This window comes from Rana temporaria, chromosome 1, assembly GCF_905171775.1.
Source record: "Rana temporaria chromosome 1, aRanTem1.1, whole genome shotgun sequence".
In the NCBI taxonomy this organism is placed as follows: Eukaryota; Metazoa; Chordata; class Amphibia; order Anura; family Ranidae; genus Rana; species Rana temporaria.
In genome coordinates, this window is record NC_053489.1 from 221,304,966 (window position 1) to 221,321,747 (window position 16,782).

At 40.1% G+C, this 16,782-nt stretch overlaps 1 protein-coding gene across 2 annotated transcripts in view; it reads left to right on the forward strand.

Annotated features, from left to right (window-relative positions):
• Positions 1–16,782, forward strand: part of TTC28 (tetratricopeptide repeat domain 28) — a 636,155-nt gene that overhangs the window by 171,122 nt on the left and 448,251 nt on the right. For both annotated transcript variants that reach the window (XM_040350766.1, XM_040350776.1), the window contains exon 2: positions 14,665–14,812. In XM_040350766.1, coding sequence (XP_040206700.1) covers positions 14,665–14,812 — 148 coding nt within the window. The remainder of the gene's footprint in view (positions 1–14,664; positions 14,813–16,782) is intronic.

Below are 16,782 nucleotides of genomic sequence, written 5' to 3' on the forward strand. Positions count from 1 at the left end.
CGTTCCAACCCAGAACTTGCACTTCGCTGCTGGAGGACTGAATGCTTCACAGTAGATGACAAAGGAAAGCACATTTGCCTGTGGTATGCAATCTGATATTGTGTGCGTGATGTCAGCCTGTGACAGTTCAGTATGGCAAATGCCACCTTGGGTGCCAAGGGTCACTCAAGAACATCACTTTTCATTAGCTGTAATATTTAATTTGCGTTCATCTATTTAGCCAGAGCAAATTTTATTTTCTTTGTTTATATTACAAAGCAAAGTAAATGTAATTTACTGGCTTGATTTCTCACAGTAGCCGCATGGCTGCTTCAGACGCCTTACAATAGTAATGGCGGTTAATGGAATAAATTCTGCTTCTATCCAATTAATTAGAAATTGCCCCGCGATCACTGTTTGCTAATGGAAAGCAGATAGATATTTATGTTCACAAATGTGCCTTGTCACCTCTGATTTTAACTAATGCCATGCTTTCTTTTTGTTTCCCAGAGAACAGAGGACCTGTCTTTTGAAAAACAGGCGCAGATAATTATAACAGATATCGCTTATTGTACGAGCTATTTGTGCCTTATGTTTTTCTACTGGAGTGTGAGGCCTAATTGTGTTAGAGATCACAATATATTGTAATGGGTTGTAATGGAGAATAATGTTTAACAATACGAATCAATTAATTCACTTGTATTACATAATGCACATTGAGAGCCTTGCCTAATTGAGGACCATTATTGTGAAAGTTGTGCCAAAAGGGCAAAAGGACCAATAACCAGGGTTGCTTGTGTAGGTAAAGGTAGGGCTTTGTTATGTTATGTCATGTGTTGACTCGTGATCTGATGACTGGTGGGTTAAAAGAGCAGCAAAGGTGCAAAAAGCACAGATCCTCAGAATGAATGAAGCAGAGAGCTCCTTGCACTACAGGCCCTTATGTACAGTTTCCTCTTCAGCAAGGAAATCTGTTACCAGTACAGAAGTGACATCAGCAAATCTCATTCCAAATTTCACAACAGTGCTTTAGATAGCCTTAGATGTAGCCTTTTGCAGTGCATTGCTGTTATTCAGGAGGAATTCAAGATAAAAGATAAATCTTTTAGGGTGCTGCTTAGACACAATTTACCTTTCTAGATGTTCTCCAATAAATTTGTATTTTTTTACTTGAAGTCTGCTTTAAGGTTGGGTACACACCTATGCATTTTAAGTGCTTTTTGCATTTTGCACATTTGCGCTACAGTCTATTTAACATGATTTCCTGTGGAACACGGTCTGTAGTGCACATCTGCAAAATGCAAAAAGCACTAAAAATGCATAGGTGTAAATCCAGCCTAAGGGCTTGTTTACACCAGAATGCAGTGCGGGAAACCCGCGTTCCTTGCGTGTTTCCGGCATGGCGTTTAAACTGCACTGGGTGTACGATCTGCTGCTGGTGTCCATATATTCCGGAGCCTCTCCCATCCTCTGGAACTCACTACCCCAGTCTGTCCGGTTATCTCCTACTCTGTCCACTTTTAGGCGATCCCTGAAAACTCATCTCTTCAGGGAAGCCTGTCTTCAGCTAACAACCAAATCTACTTTCCTCATCAGTTCATCCCTCACAGTTACTACCTTTTGTTTCACCAGCCCCTCCCTATTAGACGGAAAGCTCACAGGAGCAGGGCCCTCCTACCCCTCTTGTAGTGAATTGTATTGTTGCTCGATTGTCTCCCTTTATATATTATAAAGCGTTCGTGCTATATAAATCCTATATAATAATAATATTCCTAACGACACCCTAGATGCAGATCACAAACACAGTGCATTTCTCTGCACCAGATCCCATGGTAATGCAGTATAATGCTATTTGGAGTGGTACATATTTATATGCAGTGCATGCACTTCTTTTTGTGTGATACAGTGCGATTTCAGCCCATTCAGAAGGCAAACCTTCCTACCTGCACCTCATATTTTTCACCTGTATACGATGTGCATTGATCATGTCGTTTAATGGTGTCATTTGTTGCCTTGTATGCACAGCCTATAGTACAGTAATCTTGACATTCTTTTGTCATATTTTGTTGTGGTTTGTGATCAAACACAAGGCATGCCACATGGCACTGCACACGCTAATGTACTACCTCTGTAGTCTGAAAACTGGTTTTCTCAGTCTAGAGCTGGTGTAGGCGAGGGATAAACAGTAATTAAATCTGACCCAGACACAAACAGGCAGAGCAAAAAACAGAGATCTCATCATGTTGAAAGAGATGTGTTTAATCACAGTAGCGCAATTGTGATGCAACGGCTGGACATGGATTGGACATTGTGGGGTTTATTTACTAAAACTGGAGAGTGCAAAAATTTGGTGCAACTGTGCATGGTAGCCAATCAACTTCTAGCTTCAGCATGCTCAATTAAGCATTGACAATAAAATCTGGAAGTTGATTGGTTTCTATGCAGAGCTGCACCAGATTTTGCACTTTTCAGTTTTAGTAAATCTACAGCTGTGTGACACGAAAGAAGAAGTTGCCTGTTAGCAAATAGGGAGATGTTAGGTGAATGATAACATAGACAATAGGGGAATCGATCAGCCATGACACTACATGGTGCAGCCACAACATGTAAGCCTATCATTACAAGGTAAGACAAACAAACAACACAGGGAATAGAAATATACTAATACCTACAGTAGTTAAAACAATAAAAACTTTTGAAAATGTACAATGCTTTTAAACTTTCTGATCATCATATACTTTATGTACAACAGGTAGACAGAGGTACATGCATCACTAGTCCTATACCTCACAATACCCTGAAACTCAGGATAGTCCAGTATGCAAATTTAGATTAGCTTTTATGTCAGTACTTCGGATGCCCACCCCTTTCCACTATCTCTATTGGTCACTTTGTTTGCTCATCATGATTATGGGCTGATGATTGAAAGTAGAAAGGGGAAAATTCAAGCTGTTAAACACAGAAGCTGGTCTAAAATTGCTTAAGTGCCCTTACAGTATATTATATGTTTTGTTGACCATTTAAGTTGCACTGACACCGCCTGTAGTGCAGGCACATGGCCCACTTTAATGCAAAATCTTCTTCTGCCAAGCAAAGAAAAAAATGTAAGCAGTGCAGAGTTTTCCTGACTATTGGAAATATAGATTTTTTTTTTTTACCCTTCAGGCAAATCTCAGTGATTGATCCATTTTTTCCATATAAAAGAAACCAGCCTTTTAACTGTGTGTTAGCCAGGATGGAAATGGCACCTGCCTCAGATTATTATGTCATAACATGTTCATCCATTTTTCTGTCAGGTCTGTTATCTCTGTTCTCATTTAATGCGAGATAGCTTCATCTACATGTACTGTAAGTTGATCAAAGAGTTGCCAATCCTTTTTACAAATGCCCTCTGCCTTCTTCACATCCTGCTTGATCAATTCTCTGCTTGAGCGCTTTTTTTACTGAATGAATCATCGATAAACATTGCAGCTTGTTGATTTTCGTTTCATCATCATTATCACTCCTTCCTTAACTTACTGCCTGATTTATTTTAAGGGTGGCTTAGATCTTCCACACATATCTTGCACTCTGCAAGCAGTGCCGGTCCTGACCTCCCTGGGGCCCTAAGCAAAATTCTGCTAAGTGGCCCTCTACCTGAACCGTGATGCTGTGAGCTATGTAAACCATTAGCCGTGTGCCCAGTGCACACCATGCAGCCTTGTGCCCAGTGCACACCATGCAGCCTTGTGCCCACCAAATGCAGCCTTGTGCCCAGTGCACACCATGCAGCCTTGTGCCCACCATGCATTCTTGTGCCCAGTGCCCACCAAATGCAGTCTTGTGCCCATCATGATGCAGCCTTGTGCCCACCAATGCAGCCTTGTGCCCAGTGCACACCAAATTCAGCCTTGTGCCCACCATTCAGCCTAACTGTGCAGGAAAAGAAAGGAGAGGAACAGGAGAGCCGCCCAGATGATCAGAGTGCAGCTCAGGGAATGCAGCAATAACAGCTTTCATTTCAATTGCTGTATTCCCGCTGTTCAATGTCATATACAGCACCGCCCCCTGGCCGGGGAACTTTGATTGACAGATCACCCGCCATCAGGATTGGACGGGTGATCTGTCTATCAAAGTCCTGGGACCAGGAGGAGGGGCTGTATCTGACAGCGAGCGGCGGGGAATACAGCAATTGAAATGAAAACTGTTATTGCTGTGTTCCATGCCTGCGCTGCGCTCTAAACATCGAGGCGTTTCTCTCTCTCTCTTCCCCTCCACGATCGCTGGGAGAAAGACTCCCATTCCACTGGCGCCGCCCCTGCACCCACGAGGGGGAGGCGGGAGCCTCGAGTATTTTGCGGGGCCCTACGCAGCTTGCGCAGTGAGCGTATAGGGCGGATCGGCTCTGTCTGCAGGTGCAGTTGCTCCATAGCTTAGTAAGTGAGAGGAAGCTCTGCTGATTTCTATTATCCAATCATGAGCAAGCACCAATGCTTTTTTTGTATTGTCCTTGCATGAGATTGGGTATTCCTTGCAAAGTGAAGCTTTACCTCATTTATCCAGTGAGTTGCCTAGAGTTCTGCTGTCGTAGGTCTCTGGAAATGTATTGCACAGTATGCATGCGTGTGAACTAATTAGAGATGTTAGATGCCTGAGCCCAGAAGACAGCAGCAAAGGGCACTAAGGTTTGAGCAAGAAGCATTTTTAGGGGTCTCCAAACTATCTAAACAAAGAGCTAGTTTATAGTCATTCAGATTTTAAGGAGGTCAGACTGTGGCCAGTGGGAGAAGAAAATACCCCAGCGTCAGTGGGAATAAAATGTGTATCAGACTTGGTGGTAAATTGGAGAAAAAAATGCATAGAGCCTGTTGTCACTAAAAGGAATATTGCCCCATCATTGGAGTCAGTGTGAGGAATAGTATCCATCATTGAAGTCAGTGAGAAGAATGATGCCCCTTCATTGATATCAGTGCAAGAAATAGTGCCCTATTATTGATGTCAATGGGAGGAACAGAGCCTTGTTATTTGTGTCAATGGAAAAAATATTGTGCCATCTTTGATGTCAATAGGAAGAACAGTGCCCCATCAAGGCTGCCAGTGGGAGGAATCATTGTTGGTGTCGGGGGGGAGAATAGTGACCCAAGCTTCTCCTCATTTCAGATTTTTCTCCTCAGATCTACAGCAACTGCACTTGCACTGCACTTGTAGTACAGAGTGGATTTCCCGTTAGTAAATCAACCCCAATGTGTTTGCGTTTAAGAATTCAGCTTGCTGCAACATTTGCACATTACATTTTAACGCTTTAAGTTGTGAAAAAAATGCATTATGTGCTTTGAGGAAGATGCATAAAAAAGCAAGTGTGTGTTTTTTAAATGCAATAGTGTGAACGGGCTCTAAGGAAATAGTGCTTTTTAGGGAAGGCTTTAGTTACACCTCTCGGTGACCTTGCTGGCAGCACAATCGCCAGTGTAAGGTGGTCCTAAAGCTGGCCATACCCAAGTAGAATTTTAAAAAATCAGCACCTTTGTTTGATTTTTTAATAGTTCATTGGATCAAAACAATGATCATTTTCAACCATAGTGAGGAGAAAAATAGAAGAAATATTTTTCTTTAGTGAATGAAATTCTAACGGAGATTGTGTTTTTTTGTTTGCATAAGAAATTGCATATAGTAATGTGCATTTTTACCCTGAGAAAGAACACTGAATTTGAAAGATTAGCATTTTTTCATCCAAAATTTGTTGAATCCATAACGGCACCATTGAACAGTTTGATGAATGTTTTTTTCTGAATTTATGTATGAACACTCCAATGGAATTCTACGGGTGTATGGCCAGCCTAGGAGCTGTTTCTGCACAGCCTTGGACAATTGGATTATGGACACCACTTTCAGCATAAGGAAACCAGTGGAGTTTTATTTCCGCTGTTTTGCTGGAACTCCTCTAACAATAGGAGAATGGTATTGTGGCAGAACAGATGTTTTACAAAACGAATATAAATAAGAGGCTAAGTGTTTAGCCCCCTCCAAATTTTCTAGTAAAGGGGGTGGCATTATTTTAGTAATTGTATTAAGAAACAATCCGGTCCAGGCGCCGTGCAAGAGTAACAAATGAATCAAAGCTGTGTGATTTTTCTGCATGCCACACAAGAAGGCATGTTGGTGTTTTGGAATCAATTGCTTTGTTTATTCCTTTTGTTATTCACTACCCTGAATGAAGCATTCCTTCCTATTATAGACAACGCTATGGACATATTTAGAAAGCAAACATTCACTGCAGATACCACTTCCAGGTTTTGAATGACAATGAACGATTCACCACCAGTGAATGTAAATTAGGGGTCATTCACATCAGCAGCCACATTATACACTGTGCTGAAGCATCATAAGGTAATGTTTATTAAAATGTCACAAAGTGGTGTGAACTGAACTTATAGGACTCTGAGAAAATTGCCTTGTGTGTAGTTTATTTATTTATTAGAGGCACTTATATAGCGCCGTCACATTATGCAGCCCTTTAAATATATATTGTACATTCACACCAGTCCCTACCCTCAAGGAGCACAATCTAGAGGCCCTAACTCGCATTCATACATAGTTGGCAAAGGCTACCTAGCACACATGGTGTGCATGAGCCCTTATTAATGTGCTCTACACTGCTGAGAACAACCACTGAAGCCTCGTACACACGACCGAGAAACTCGACGGGCGAAACACATAGTTTTGCTCGTCAAGTTCCTTGTTAGGCTGTCGAGGATCTCGGCGAGCCAAATTTCTCCATTCCCGTCGAGGAAAAAGAAGACATGCTCTCTTTTTGGCTCGACGAGATCCTCGACAGTTTCCTCGTCGAAAAGTGTACACACGACCGGTTTCCTCGGCAAAAAAAAAATACCAGCAAGTTTCTTGCTGTTTTTTGCAGAGAAACTCGTTCGTGTGTACGAGGCCTGAGATGTCTTTTTCTTTACAATAAACTGCAATAAGTAAATCAACAGCTAAAGTGGAAGAAAAGCCTAAGTCTAAGCCCCTCCTACCTATCCTGTCTAACCTATATTAATAAGATATGTGTACTTGCCTATTTTAAATCTGCTCTGGTCTGGTCATATGATCCCACAGCTCCGGCTCCCCTGTGTCAGTGAGCGGCTGCTGCATTGGAGAGGAGGGATCACTGACAACAGCTGGGCCAAAGGAGCCAATTGGTGACGTCACTGCTCCTGGAATTTGCAGCGCTCCCGGAGCCAGAGCTGCAGGACCACATGACCATGAATATCTAGGCTTTCACTTTAATAGTAGACAATAGGTGGAAAATACAAGTACTCGTACATTCACTTTCATAGACACTGGTGCAGTGATAGCTTCCTTGAAGCTGCTGTTAAATAACTTTATCACACTCAATATGATGATTCAGTCACTCAGGGGTCTATGCATGCATGGGGAGGGTTTTGGTACTCATACTAATGAACCAGCCCTGCAGTTTTACCATTTGGCAGAAAAGCTGAAGAAAAAGAAAATTGGTCGCACACCATGGAAGGAAGAACTTCTGTAGGATAGTTACTTTATTGTCAAGGTACAGGAACATTGGTAGACCGGTTTTTACACTTGTGATGGTTTACAACCGTTGTAACCGTTGTGAACAAACACGAGTTATCTGTGTGAAACCTGTCTACCAATGTTCCTGTAACGTCCTTTGGCACCTTGACAATAAAGTAATTATTCTACAGAAGTGCTTCCTTCCATGGTATGCGACCAATTTGTTTTTCTTTAATTACTATTGATGGTGGTGAGTAGGGGCCAGCACCCATGAGGAAATCTTTATCCACAGTCTGAGCAGTGTTACACTCTTTCTGGACTTTGTCAGAAAACCTGGACTGAGTATTCTAAGCTAGTATAAGCTTATCTGGGTTCATTTTTCTCAGCTGGCTCCATTTTAAAGTGTTACTAAACCCAGGACACTGCATTCACTCTATCTGGTCTCCCACAGTACACAGAACATGGACACGTACTCTTTTAGTAAATATAAACTGCTAAATATGTTCTTTCATCAGCAGAATGTAGCAGTCTTGTGACTTCTATCAGTAGAAGGAGTTTTCATACTGCACTGGCAGTCCAATCAGGATGCAGGACCCCTGACCCACTGTCTGGACTGTGCTGATCACATGCCCTCCCCCCAAAAAAAAAAACACTCTCTAGCAATACTCACCAAACTGAGCATGTGCAGACTGACTCCACTAACTCTGTCTTATCCGGATATGTTTTGGGGGCAATGCAAGAAGCAGAAGATCCGTGCAAAGAGGATCAAACATCCTTTTTACACAATGCAGAGGATTAACCCCTTAGGTTCCACAGTGAGTTTACCAGTCATGCTTTGCTGCAAATACAGACTGATTTTACTGTTGTGAGTTTAGTAACACTTTAACACTAAGCAAAATGAGATCTTGACTATGAACATTCTGCACACAAAACAGTGTTTAGTAAAACATTCCATATTTTGTTCTAAACCACCGGCATCCCAATGCAAGCCAGGTTGCTTTGCCAATTGTGACTTATGCGGATAAACAGGCTTAACTAAGCAATGACAGGCTATTCTGTCCGCTAGCACTTAGTAAATACCCCTGGTTATAGTTGGCATTTTTAAGTTAATTTGATGTTCATTTACTTACAGAGTCATTGATGAGTGCTTAATCCTTGACAATCTCAGTCCTCCAACTCAGGTTTGCAAATCTTTATTAATTTGCTACATTGGTATTTACCGATGATAAGCATTATTGCACCACACACTAGTACACATGAGCACAATGTGGACTCCTTTGCTATACAGTATATCCCACAGCTAGTTCCTATAATCCATTTGTCTTTATTTAAATTATTGGTCACTGAATGTTCCATACAGGTCTCAATGACAGACAATTGTGGTTTCACTCTATTCTTTTTGTGTTTTTATTAACAGATAGGACAAAAAAAAAAATTATATTTTACTCTGAATGGAAATGCAATGCTTATGTGTAACTCTAACGTAAACTGCCCATTGGCAGCAGCTGGAATATGTTTTTAGGCATTAACAGAATGGCCATGTTATTTCATGAAGTTCAACTTGTTTTTGAAACAAAAAAAAAACCTGAAACAAAAAGAAATCCATACTCACAACATGTTGCTAGTGAAAAAAAAGGTAGAACGCACAGGTTTTAAACATGATGGATCATTTGATATTGAATGAATATTTATGTGCCTGGTTCTTTTATCATTAACATGGTGAAACACAGTGGGGGATGGAGCCAATACTATGTAGATTAGCTTTTGCTCCTCTGTTACATTACTTGGAGAGTGATATATTTGTCTGGAGGTTCTCTTTCTCATGAATGAAAATCTATTAGCTCTTGATTTATTTTATATATACGTTTACTAAGGTTACACAATACCTTTAAACATGTGTTTTAGGTTTTGGTGACCTTAAAGATGACATACAGTGCAATTTTAAAATATTCTTTTGTGTCCTGCCTTTAACAGGTATTATCATTAAAAATGAGTACGTTCTAATATTTCAGGTCTAATTTCCACATATGTTTTAGTCTGTAAGCAGTAATATTGTGTTTCTATTGGAAGATAAAATACTAGCAAAACAGCTGTGCTTAGAAACCAATCAGCTTCCAGGTTTTAATTGAACAAGCTGAAGTTAGAAGCTGATTGGTTAATATGAACAGCTGCACCAGATTCAGTGTGCACCAGTTTTAGTTAATCTCCCCCAATGTATTAAGCTTAATATAATATATTACTGTAGCCCCTGGAGTTTAGACAGGGTTGCTCCTCACAAATTTACTTGCCAGGAGTAGTTATCCTGGTTGATTAAGAGAGATCTATTGATTTCTCCCTAAGTTTGGCCTTGTTGCACTTTTCTCTTCTACCACTAGGTGACCGGGTACTTGGTGGTACTAGATATGAGAAGGGCAATGCAAGGTCAGGTTATGGGTATATGGGGTGTCTCAGCAAATGGGCAATGGGCAGGGTTTTTTTTTTAATCCCTTGGCCTGCTAGGAGAGCCTTTATATTCAGATGGAGCACAGGATCATTGATCAAACTGATTGGAAATGATTAGTTGGTCATGTGTTATGTGTTGACGACTCAGGATATGTTCAGGACTCAGTGTAGTGAGGTCACTTTTAAGTGTTTTTACATACAGCCTTCAGCATTACAAATAAATCCTTACGTCAAATTACATCTGGATGTCAGATAGGCAAGACAAAAGTTCAATTGGTCTAGTGATGCAGGGAGTTTATGTCCGAATCTGCTCAATTTGGCTGTCAATACATACTGTATATATGAATGTGATAAAGGTATGATATTTTAGCATTGGTATTTTAGAGGCTTGGTCAGATGGAGTAGGGTCAGCATTGTTATAAATTGACATAGCCATCAAACATGCACATAATTATTAAATGAAGCCCTTCGGCTAGACATGTGCATTTAGGAAATATGGTTTGATGTTTATGGTTCTTGAAGTATTTGGATGGTACTCTAAAGCCTCGTACACACGGCCGAGGAACTCGACGTGCCAAACACATCGAGTTCCTCGGCCAGTTCAGCACTGAAGCCGCCGAGGAGCTCGGCGGGACGAGTTCTCCCATAGAACAACGAGGAAATAGAGAACATGTTCTCTATTTCCTCGCCGAGCTCCTCGTCGGCTTCCTCGGCCGAAAGTGTACACACGGCCAGTTTCCTCGGCAGAATTCAGCCAGAAACTCGGTCGGAAGCTGAATTCTGCCGAGGAAACTGGTCGTGTGTACGAGGCCTAAGAGTTCATGGATCAATAAAACAGTATTGGGTGCAGTGTCTCCATCTGTATGTCACCAGAATTATTACATTTGCTGATGTCATGTCTGCAAATATAGGAGCTTTTATGCAGCATTAGGTAGAAAAAAGAGAATACAAGAGTTTAATCATTGGCAAATAGCTATGGCTAAATTTATTTAGGATGTGATCTACTTAAAGCGAACCTTTACCGTGCCAAGACTTTTCAGACTAAAATATTTATATATTCTGAACTAGCAAACAATGCACTTTATAAAAACAATCCATCATTCACCTATATAGCTATACGAATTGTGGAGAAACTCACTTTCAAATTCACAGTAAAAGCACTGGGGTGTCAGCTACAGTAAATCCCTACAATTATTACAATGTTTTTACAATTTTGTATTATTCATTTTATTAAAATTGTTTTAGGGTGCATAACATACAATTTCATCTCCAAATACAGAAAGGTTTCTTCACAGTAAGAGCTGTGAAAATGTGGAATAGAGTCCCTCCAGAGGTGGTTCCGTCCAGCTCAGCAGATTGCATTAAAAAAAGACTTGGATTCTTTCCTAAATGTACATAATATAATTGGATACTAACATTTATAGGATAAGTTGATCCAGGGAATATCAAATCGGGGCATCAGGAAGGAATATTTTCCCCTGCTGGAGCAAATTGCTTTGCTGTTTTTTTTTGCCTTCCTCTGGATCAACTGTGGGTATAGCATTGTGTATATGGGATTGTATGTTTTATTTCCCCTTTTATAGGTTGAAACAAATGTAGACTAGAACTAGACTTGTGTATTTTTCAACCTGACTAACTGTGTAACATAGGCCTGGACCTTAGGTGTGTTTAAGTATATGTAAAAACCAATCATTAAATATCTTGTATACGCTTTAGAATGGTGGTATCTTTGCAAAATTCATTTTCAAAATCGGCAGCTATCATTATAAATAAATCAACATAATATTTGGTAGTCTTTCCATTAAAAGCCTTGTTTAGGCACTTCCTGTTTTGACAACTCTGTTCCTGTCTACCAACTGTGCTCCTGTGTTGTCACCCTTTTACATGGTCTTTTGATGGACACTATAAATATTTATTTCAACATATCTTAGGCAGGCATGATCTGCTACTATCACCATTAGGAAATCTGCTGTGATAAATGCAATGCAACAGAGGCTGCAGGAGGACAACATCACTGATATGCACCAATACATGGAAAAAATATGAACAAAATATTTTATTACTAGAAAAAAAATATATATATATTATTTTACATACTAGGCTTTAGCTTTGTCTCATTTTTTTTGTGAATTCAACGGCCCCCTATATAAATACATATCCTACTTCCCATTAGCATGGAGTCTTCCTTTAAGGCCAATCATTTGATACCAACCCAACTGTTTTATTTCTTATTGTCCACCTATCCTGAGTATTTGAACAAACGTTTGTTTGTAAAAAAATATATATATTTAATAACCCTGCAGTGCTAGGACAATACATTTACCATGTAATACCAAACCTCCATGCTTGTATAGTAGCTGAGACAGCATCCATACACATGAAATATATATTAGGATGCCATACAATAGACAAATCGCCTTGTCTCCTGGTGCTATTCATTAAAAGTAAGCATTGGTTGACTCCACACCAGTTATCCAGTCTATTAGTCAGGGATTACCTGTCTGACTTGTAGTGGAGCGGACACAGTGACACTGAATGGCAGACTGGTGCTTCAGGGTTCCCTTAGGGCTGGGAATGATAACCACATTTACCTAGCTTGCCATTGTTTTCCTATTTCTCTATCCATCAGTGTATTACTGGATAATATTACGTTTCATTTGAAATAAAAGCTGCAAAATCGGTAGCGGCTTGATTAACATTGATTGTCGAGTGAAGACTCATACGAACAAATAAACCATTATCCAAGGGGATCATAGCAGTTATAGTTTTTGTTCATTTTATTGATCTGTTCTACTTTTTTTCCATTGCGCTATATAGTGAATAAATATGAGATCAGAAAGCGCTTGCTGGCAGACAGACACTGAAATGAATACATCATTTAAGCATGGCAGAAAATGAGCACAATACCTTCACTGCGGCAGCATAGAAGATAAGAAATAAATCCTAAAGGACAGGGTAATTAAAGACAGAGAGACTTTTATGATGTCACTCTGTACAATTCAATGAAAGGGCGATAGTGTCAAATAAATTTGTACTTTGATAGGAGATCTATATAGACGTCATTGAGATTCTTGATAAGATTAAACTCAATAACTGCAGTAAGTATAAACTAAACATATCACATATATTGGGGAGCTTATCTGTGCAAAACGTGAGTGGCATACGTCTGGAGAACTGATATTGTCATAGACTGTGACATTATGATTAAATACTTTGGGGGAGATTTACAAAAAAATATACACACAGAAACTGGTACAGCTGTGCATATAAACCAATCGGCTTCCAGGTTTTATTATCAAAGCTTAATTGAACAAGCTGAAGTTAAAATGCTGATTGTCTACTATGGACAACTGCACCAGATTCTGTGTGGACCAGTTTTAGTAAATCTCCTCTTTTGTAATACACAACAACAGTATAAATGATTGCAATAAATGTGATTTGGAGGGGAACGGGGGGAAAGCAGTGTTGCCCAAACCTTAGCCTTCCTGAAAGAGTTGCAAACTGTGCCATTTACCTAGTAAGTCACTGCCCAGTCACTCTTTGTGGAGCACAGAGAAGCAGACACTTCTGATGATACTTTTAATCCCTTTAATCAGGAAAAATTATGCTACCTGCTGATTGATGAGCTATAGAGCTGACCCAGCAGGGGGGGGTGTCAGACCTCTGCAGGGAGACCGCTGGTCCACACAGAGTAGGGATTCTCATATGCAGCATGCAGGAGAATGGTCTTTTTCCACCAAAGAAAACTAATTCTAAGACTTTAAACACCTTTGCTTTGATACAACTTGAATGTATGTGTCTGATTTAAACTGAAAAGTTCAGTTAGCCTTTAAATTACTTTTCTCAATTTCACCCCAAACCCATTGGGGTTGATTTACTAAAACCGGAGTGCAAAATCTGGTGCATTTTTTTTTGATCAAAGCTTCATTGAACAAGCTGAAGTTAGAACCTGTTTGGCTACCATGCACAGCCGCACCAGATTTTGCACTCTGCATTTTTTTTAACCATATTATTATAACCATAACATCCACATTTCTGCCTTTATAAAGGAATTAAAGTGACCCTAAAATCTGGTTTAAAAAATTATATTAAAGTATGTATTCTTTACTAAAAAAGAAATACCTTTTGGTTGCTCTCAGCCTCCTCCAAATCCCCAAATTCTTTTCGTTTTGCTGCTGTGATCTAACTGCCAACTTAGAGGGGGGCTAAGCTTCTTATGCATGGTCCCATTGTAAGTAGGAGCATAGCCACCGTCTTTTTCTCACTCCTGAGATGGACTGTATTGTTTATTTCTATTTTTGCCTCCACAATTTCACCATGTTTTGCTACATGAACCAACCACAATTCAGAGAATTTCAACTGAGGTTCGCTCAGGGAGGTATCTTTTTACTCCCCTTCACAGGTTTTGATGCGTTATAACACCTTTTTACTGCATATGTATTGCCCAAGCATAATTTCATGTGTTTATAGACTGATAAGAGAAACAGTAGTGAAAACTAGTAAAAGCAGGTTTAATCTACTGAAATAAAATGCCACATTTCACCAGCTGCTTTCTAAAAAGCCTCCAAAGATTATATGTTGTACATAAACATGCCAAATATATATTATATGTATTGTATATTACAGAAATGTCATTGAGATAAATGGTCTCTATTGCTTGTAATTGTTTCATCATCATAGTGCAATTTTGTATTACTGTAGCTCTGAGTGCTTAAAATTTGATGTTTCTCTTTTCTTTAGGCATACTTCAGACAGGGTGTTGCCCTTCAGTATCTTGGTCGCCATGCAGATGCCCTGGCTGCGTTTGCATCCGGATTGGCTCAGGATCCCAAGAGTTTACAGCTGCTGCTAGGCATGGTGGAAGCAGCAATGAAATCCCCTATGAGAGGTGAGTGACATTCATTACACTCTATACATATTCAGAATCTGTTGTCTCCTGTATAAGGACAGAATTCTCTGGATCTTGGGCTAAGCCCTTGTCACTTATCTTCCCCCAGTCTAACAAGACTTTATCAGTAGCCAATAAAGGTGCACTCCTTCCATAGAGGATACATGGTGGTCTAGTTTAGCCTTAGGCTGCACTCACACCTGAGCAGAGCGACTTTTAGGTGTTTTTATTTGAGTTTTTCAGCATTTTTACAAGTGTTTTAGAAGCGAATTACAAGCATTTACAACTTCAGGCATTTTTATTTAGCCAATAGAAAGCACCAGAGGCAGGAGAGGTGGAAGAGATTAGGGCTAGCGAGCTGCTGTTTGAGCAGAAAACGTGCAACAAAACGCTTGTAAAAATGCAAATTTCGGCCATTTTCAGGGGTTCCTATTGAAGTCCAATCTGACAAAATGTACTTTTTTGCACGACGGGCATTTTGCTTCAGGTGACAGAATGCTCAGATGTGAACAGGGGCCATTGAAATGAATGGGATTTAGCTTGTTGAGCATTTTAGAGCTACAAACTTCAAGCAGAAAATCACTCAGATGTGAACAGGGCCTAAGTCAAAGAAGTCTTCAATTGAGTTACCAGCTACACAATGATACATAGAGAAAGGCTTGCTGCCTCAGAAGTGCAATAGCAAGCACCTTGTGCTGTCTGCTCTTGGACAAGTTTTTTTTTATTTTTGGTGCGTTGGAAGCCCTTTTAAAACTCAAGAAATACTGCATATTAACAAAGGTGCAGTAATGAATAAAAGAGGTATGAAGATGGCCTAAAATAGCTGACAGTTTTACCTTAAAAAGACAAGCTCACTTGTTTGCCTCCCCCCCTCCTCTGCCACATTTGGCACCTTTCAGGGGGGGGGGGGTTGAGGGGTTTAACAGGTACCCGCTCCCACTTCCATATCACCACCGTCTCCTCCTTCCCTCGATGCTTGGCCATTCACAAAGTGCAGTGCTCCACGTATGCACACCAGGGAACCATTTGTGGAGCCACAAGGCTTCACTGCTGGTTTCCCTTAGCTGAGATAGTGGCTGCATCACCCGAGAGCCAGTTGAAGAATTAGGTTAGGTGAAGACACCTCTGGATTCGTGGACAGGTAAGTGTCTTAATATTAACTGTCAGCAGCTACAGTATTTGTACCTGCAGACTTTTATCCAGAATCCTGGAGCTCTGCTTTAGGGCCTACTTCACATAGACATTTGGTATAAGAGATTATGAAACGCCTCATTCCTTTATCAATTAATGACATACATTTTATGATGCATCAACAAGTGTTTTTGATGCCCGTCAGCAATTAGTTATTTAAACCACTGCCTCCAGAATCCTAGCAAATGTACATTAGAAGCTTCTCAAACTTCCCAAATGATGAATTGATATTGAAAGCTTTTCTCAAACACAAATGTATGCTGAAATTCCCTTACATTCACAAGATTATGCAAAGCATTTTTCAAGTGTTTTAAATGTTTCCCAAAGGCTTACCAAATGCCTGCTATTAATGCCTATGTGAACAGGCCCTGAGGGATGACTGGCAAAATGCCCACCAGAAAATAGAAGGAGGAACATGTTCTTCTTTAAAACGAAAATAAGACCTAATACAGTTTAGTAGAATTACAATTTTCCCATGTACGTGTTGTAGTAATAGAAACCTTTGCCAGCACATCTTTTCAGTGCAAATACAATTTAAAAATACATGACCAGCTTAAGACTAAACACAGTTTATGGTTAATTTAAAAAACCTTGCTTATGTTGTCAGTTTAATACAAAGTCAGTATCAACGAATTGAATAGACCTTAGAGTAGGCTCCGGACACTTTGGGATTGATTTACTAAAGGCAAATAGGCTGCTTACTTTGCAGGGCCAGTTTCCACAGAGCTTAGTGAATGTGGTGAAAATTCACTTTGCAAAGAATATGCAATCATGTACAG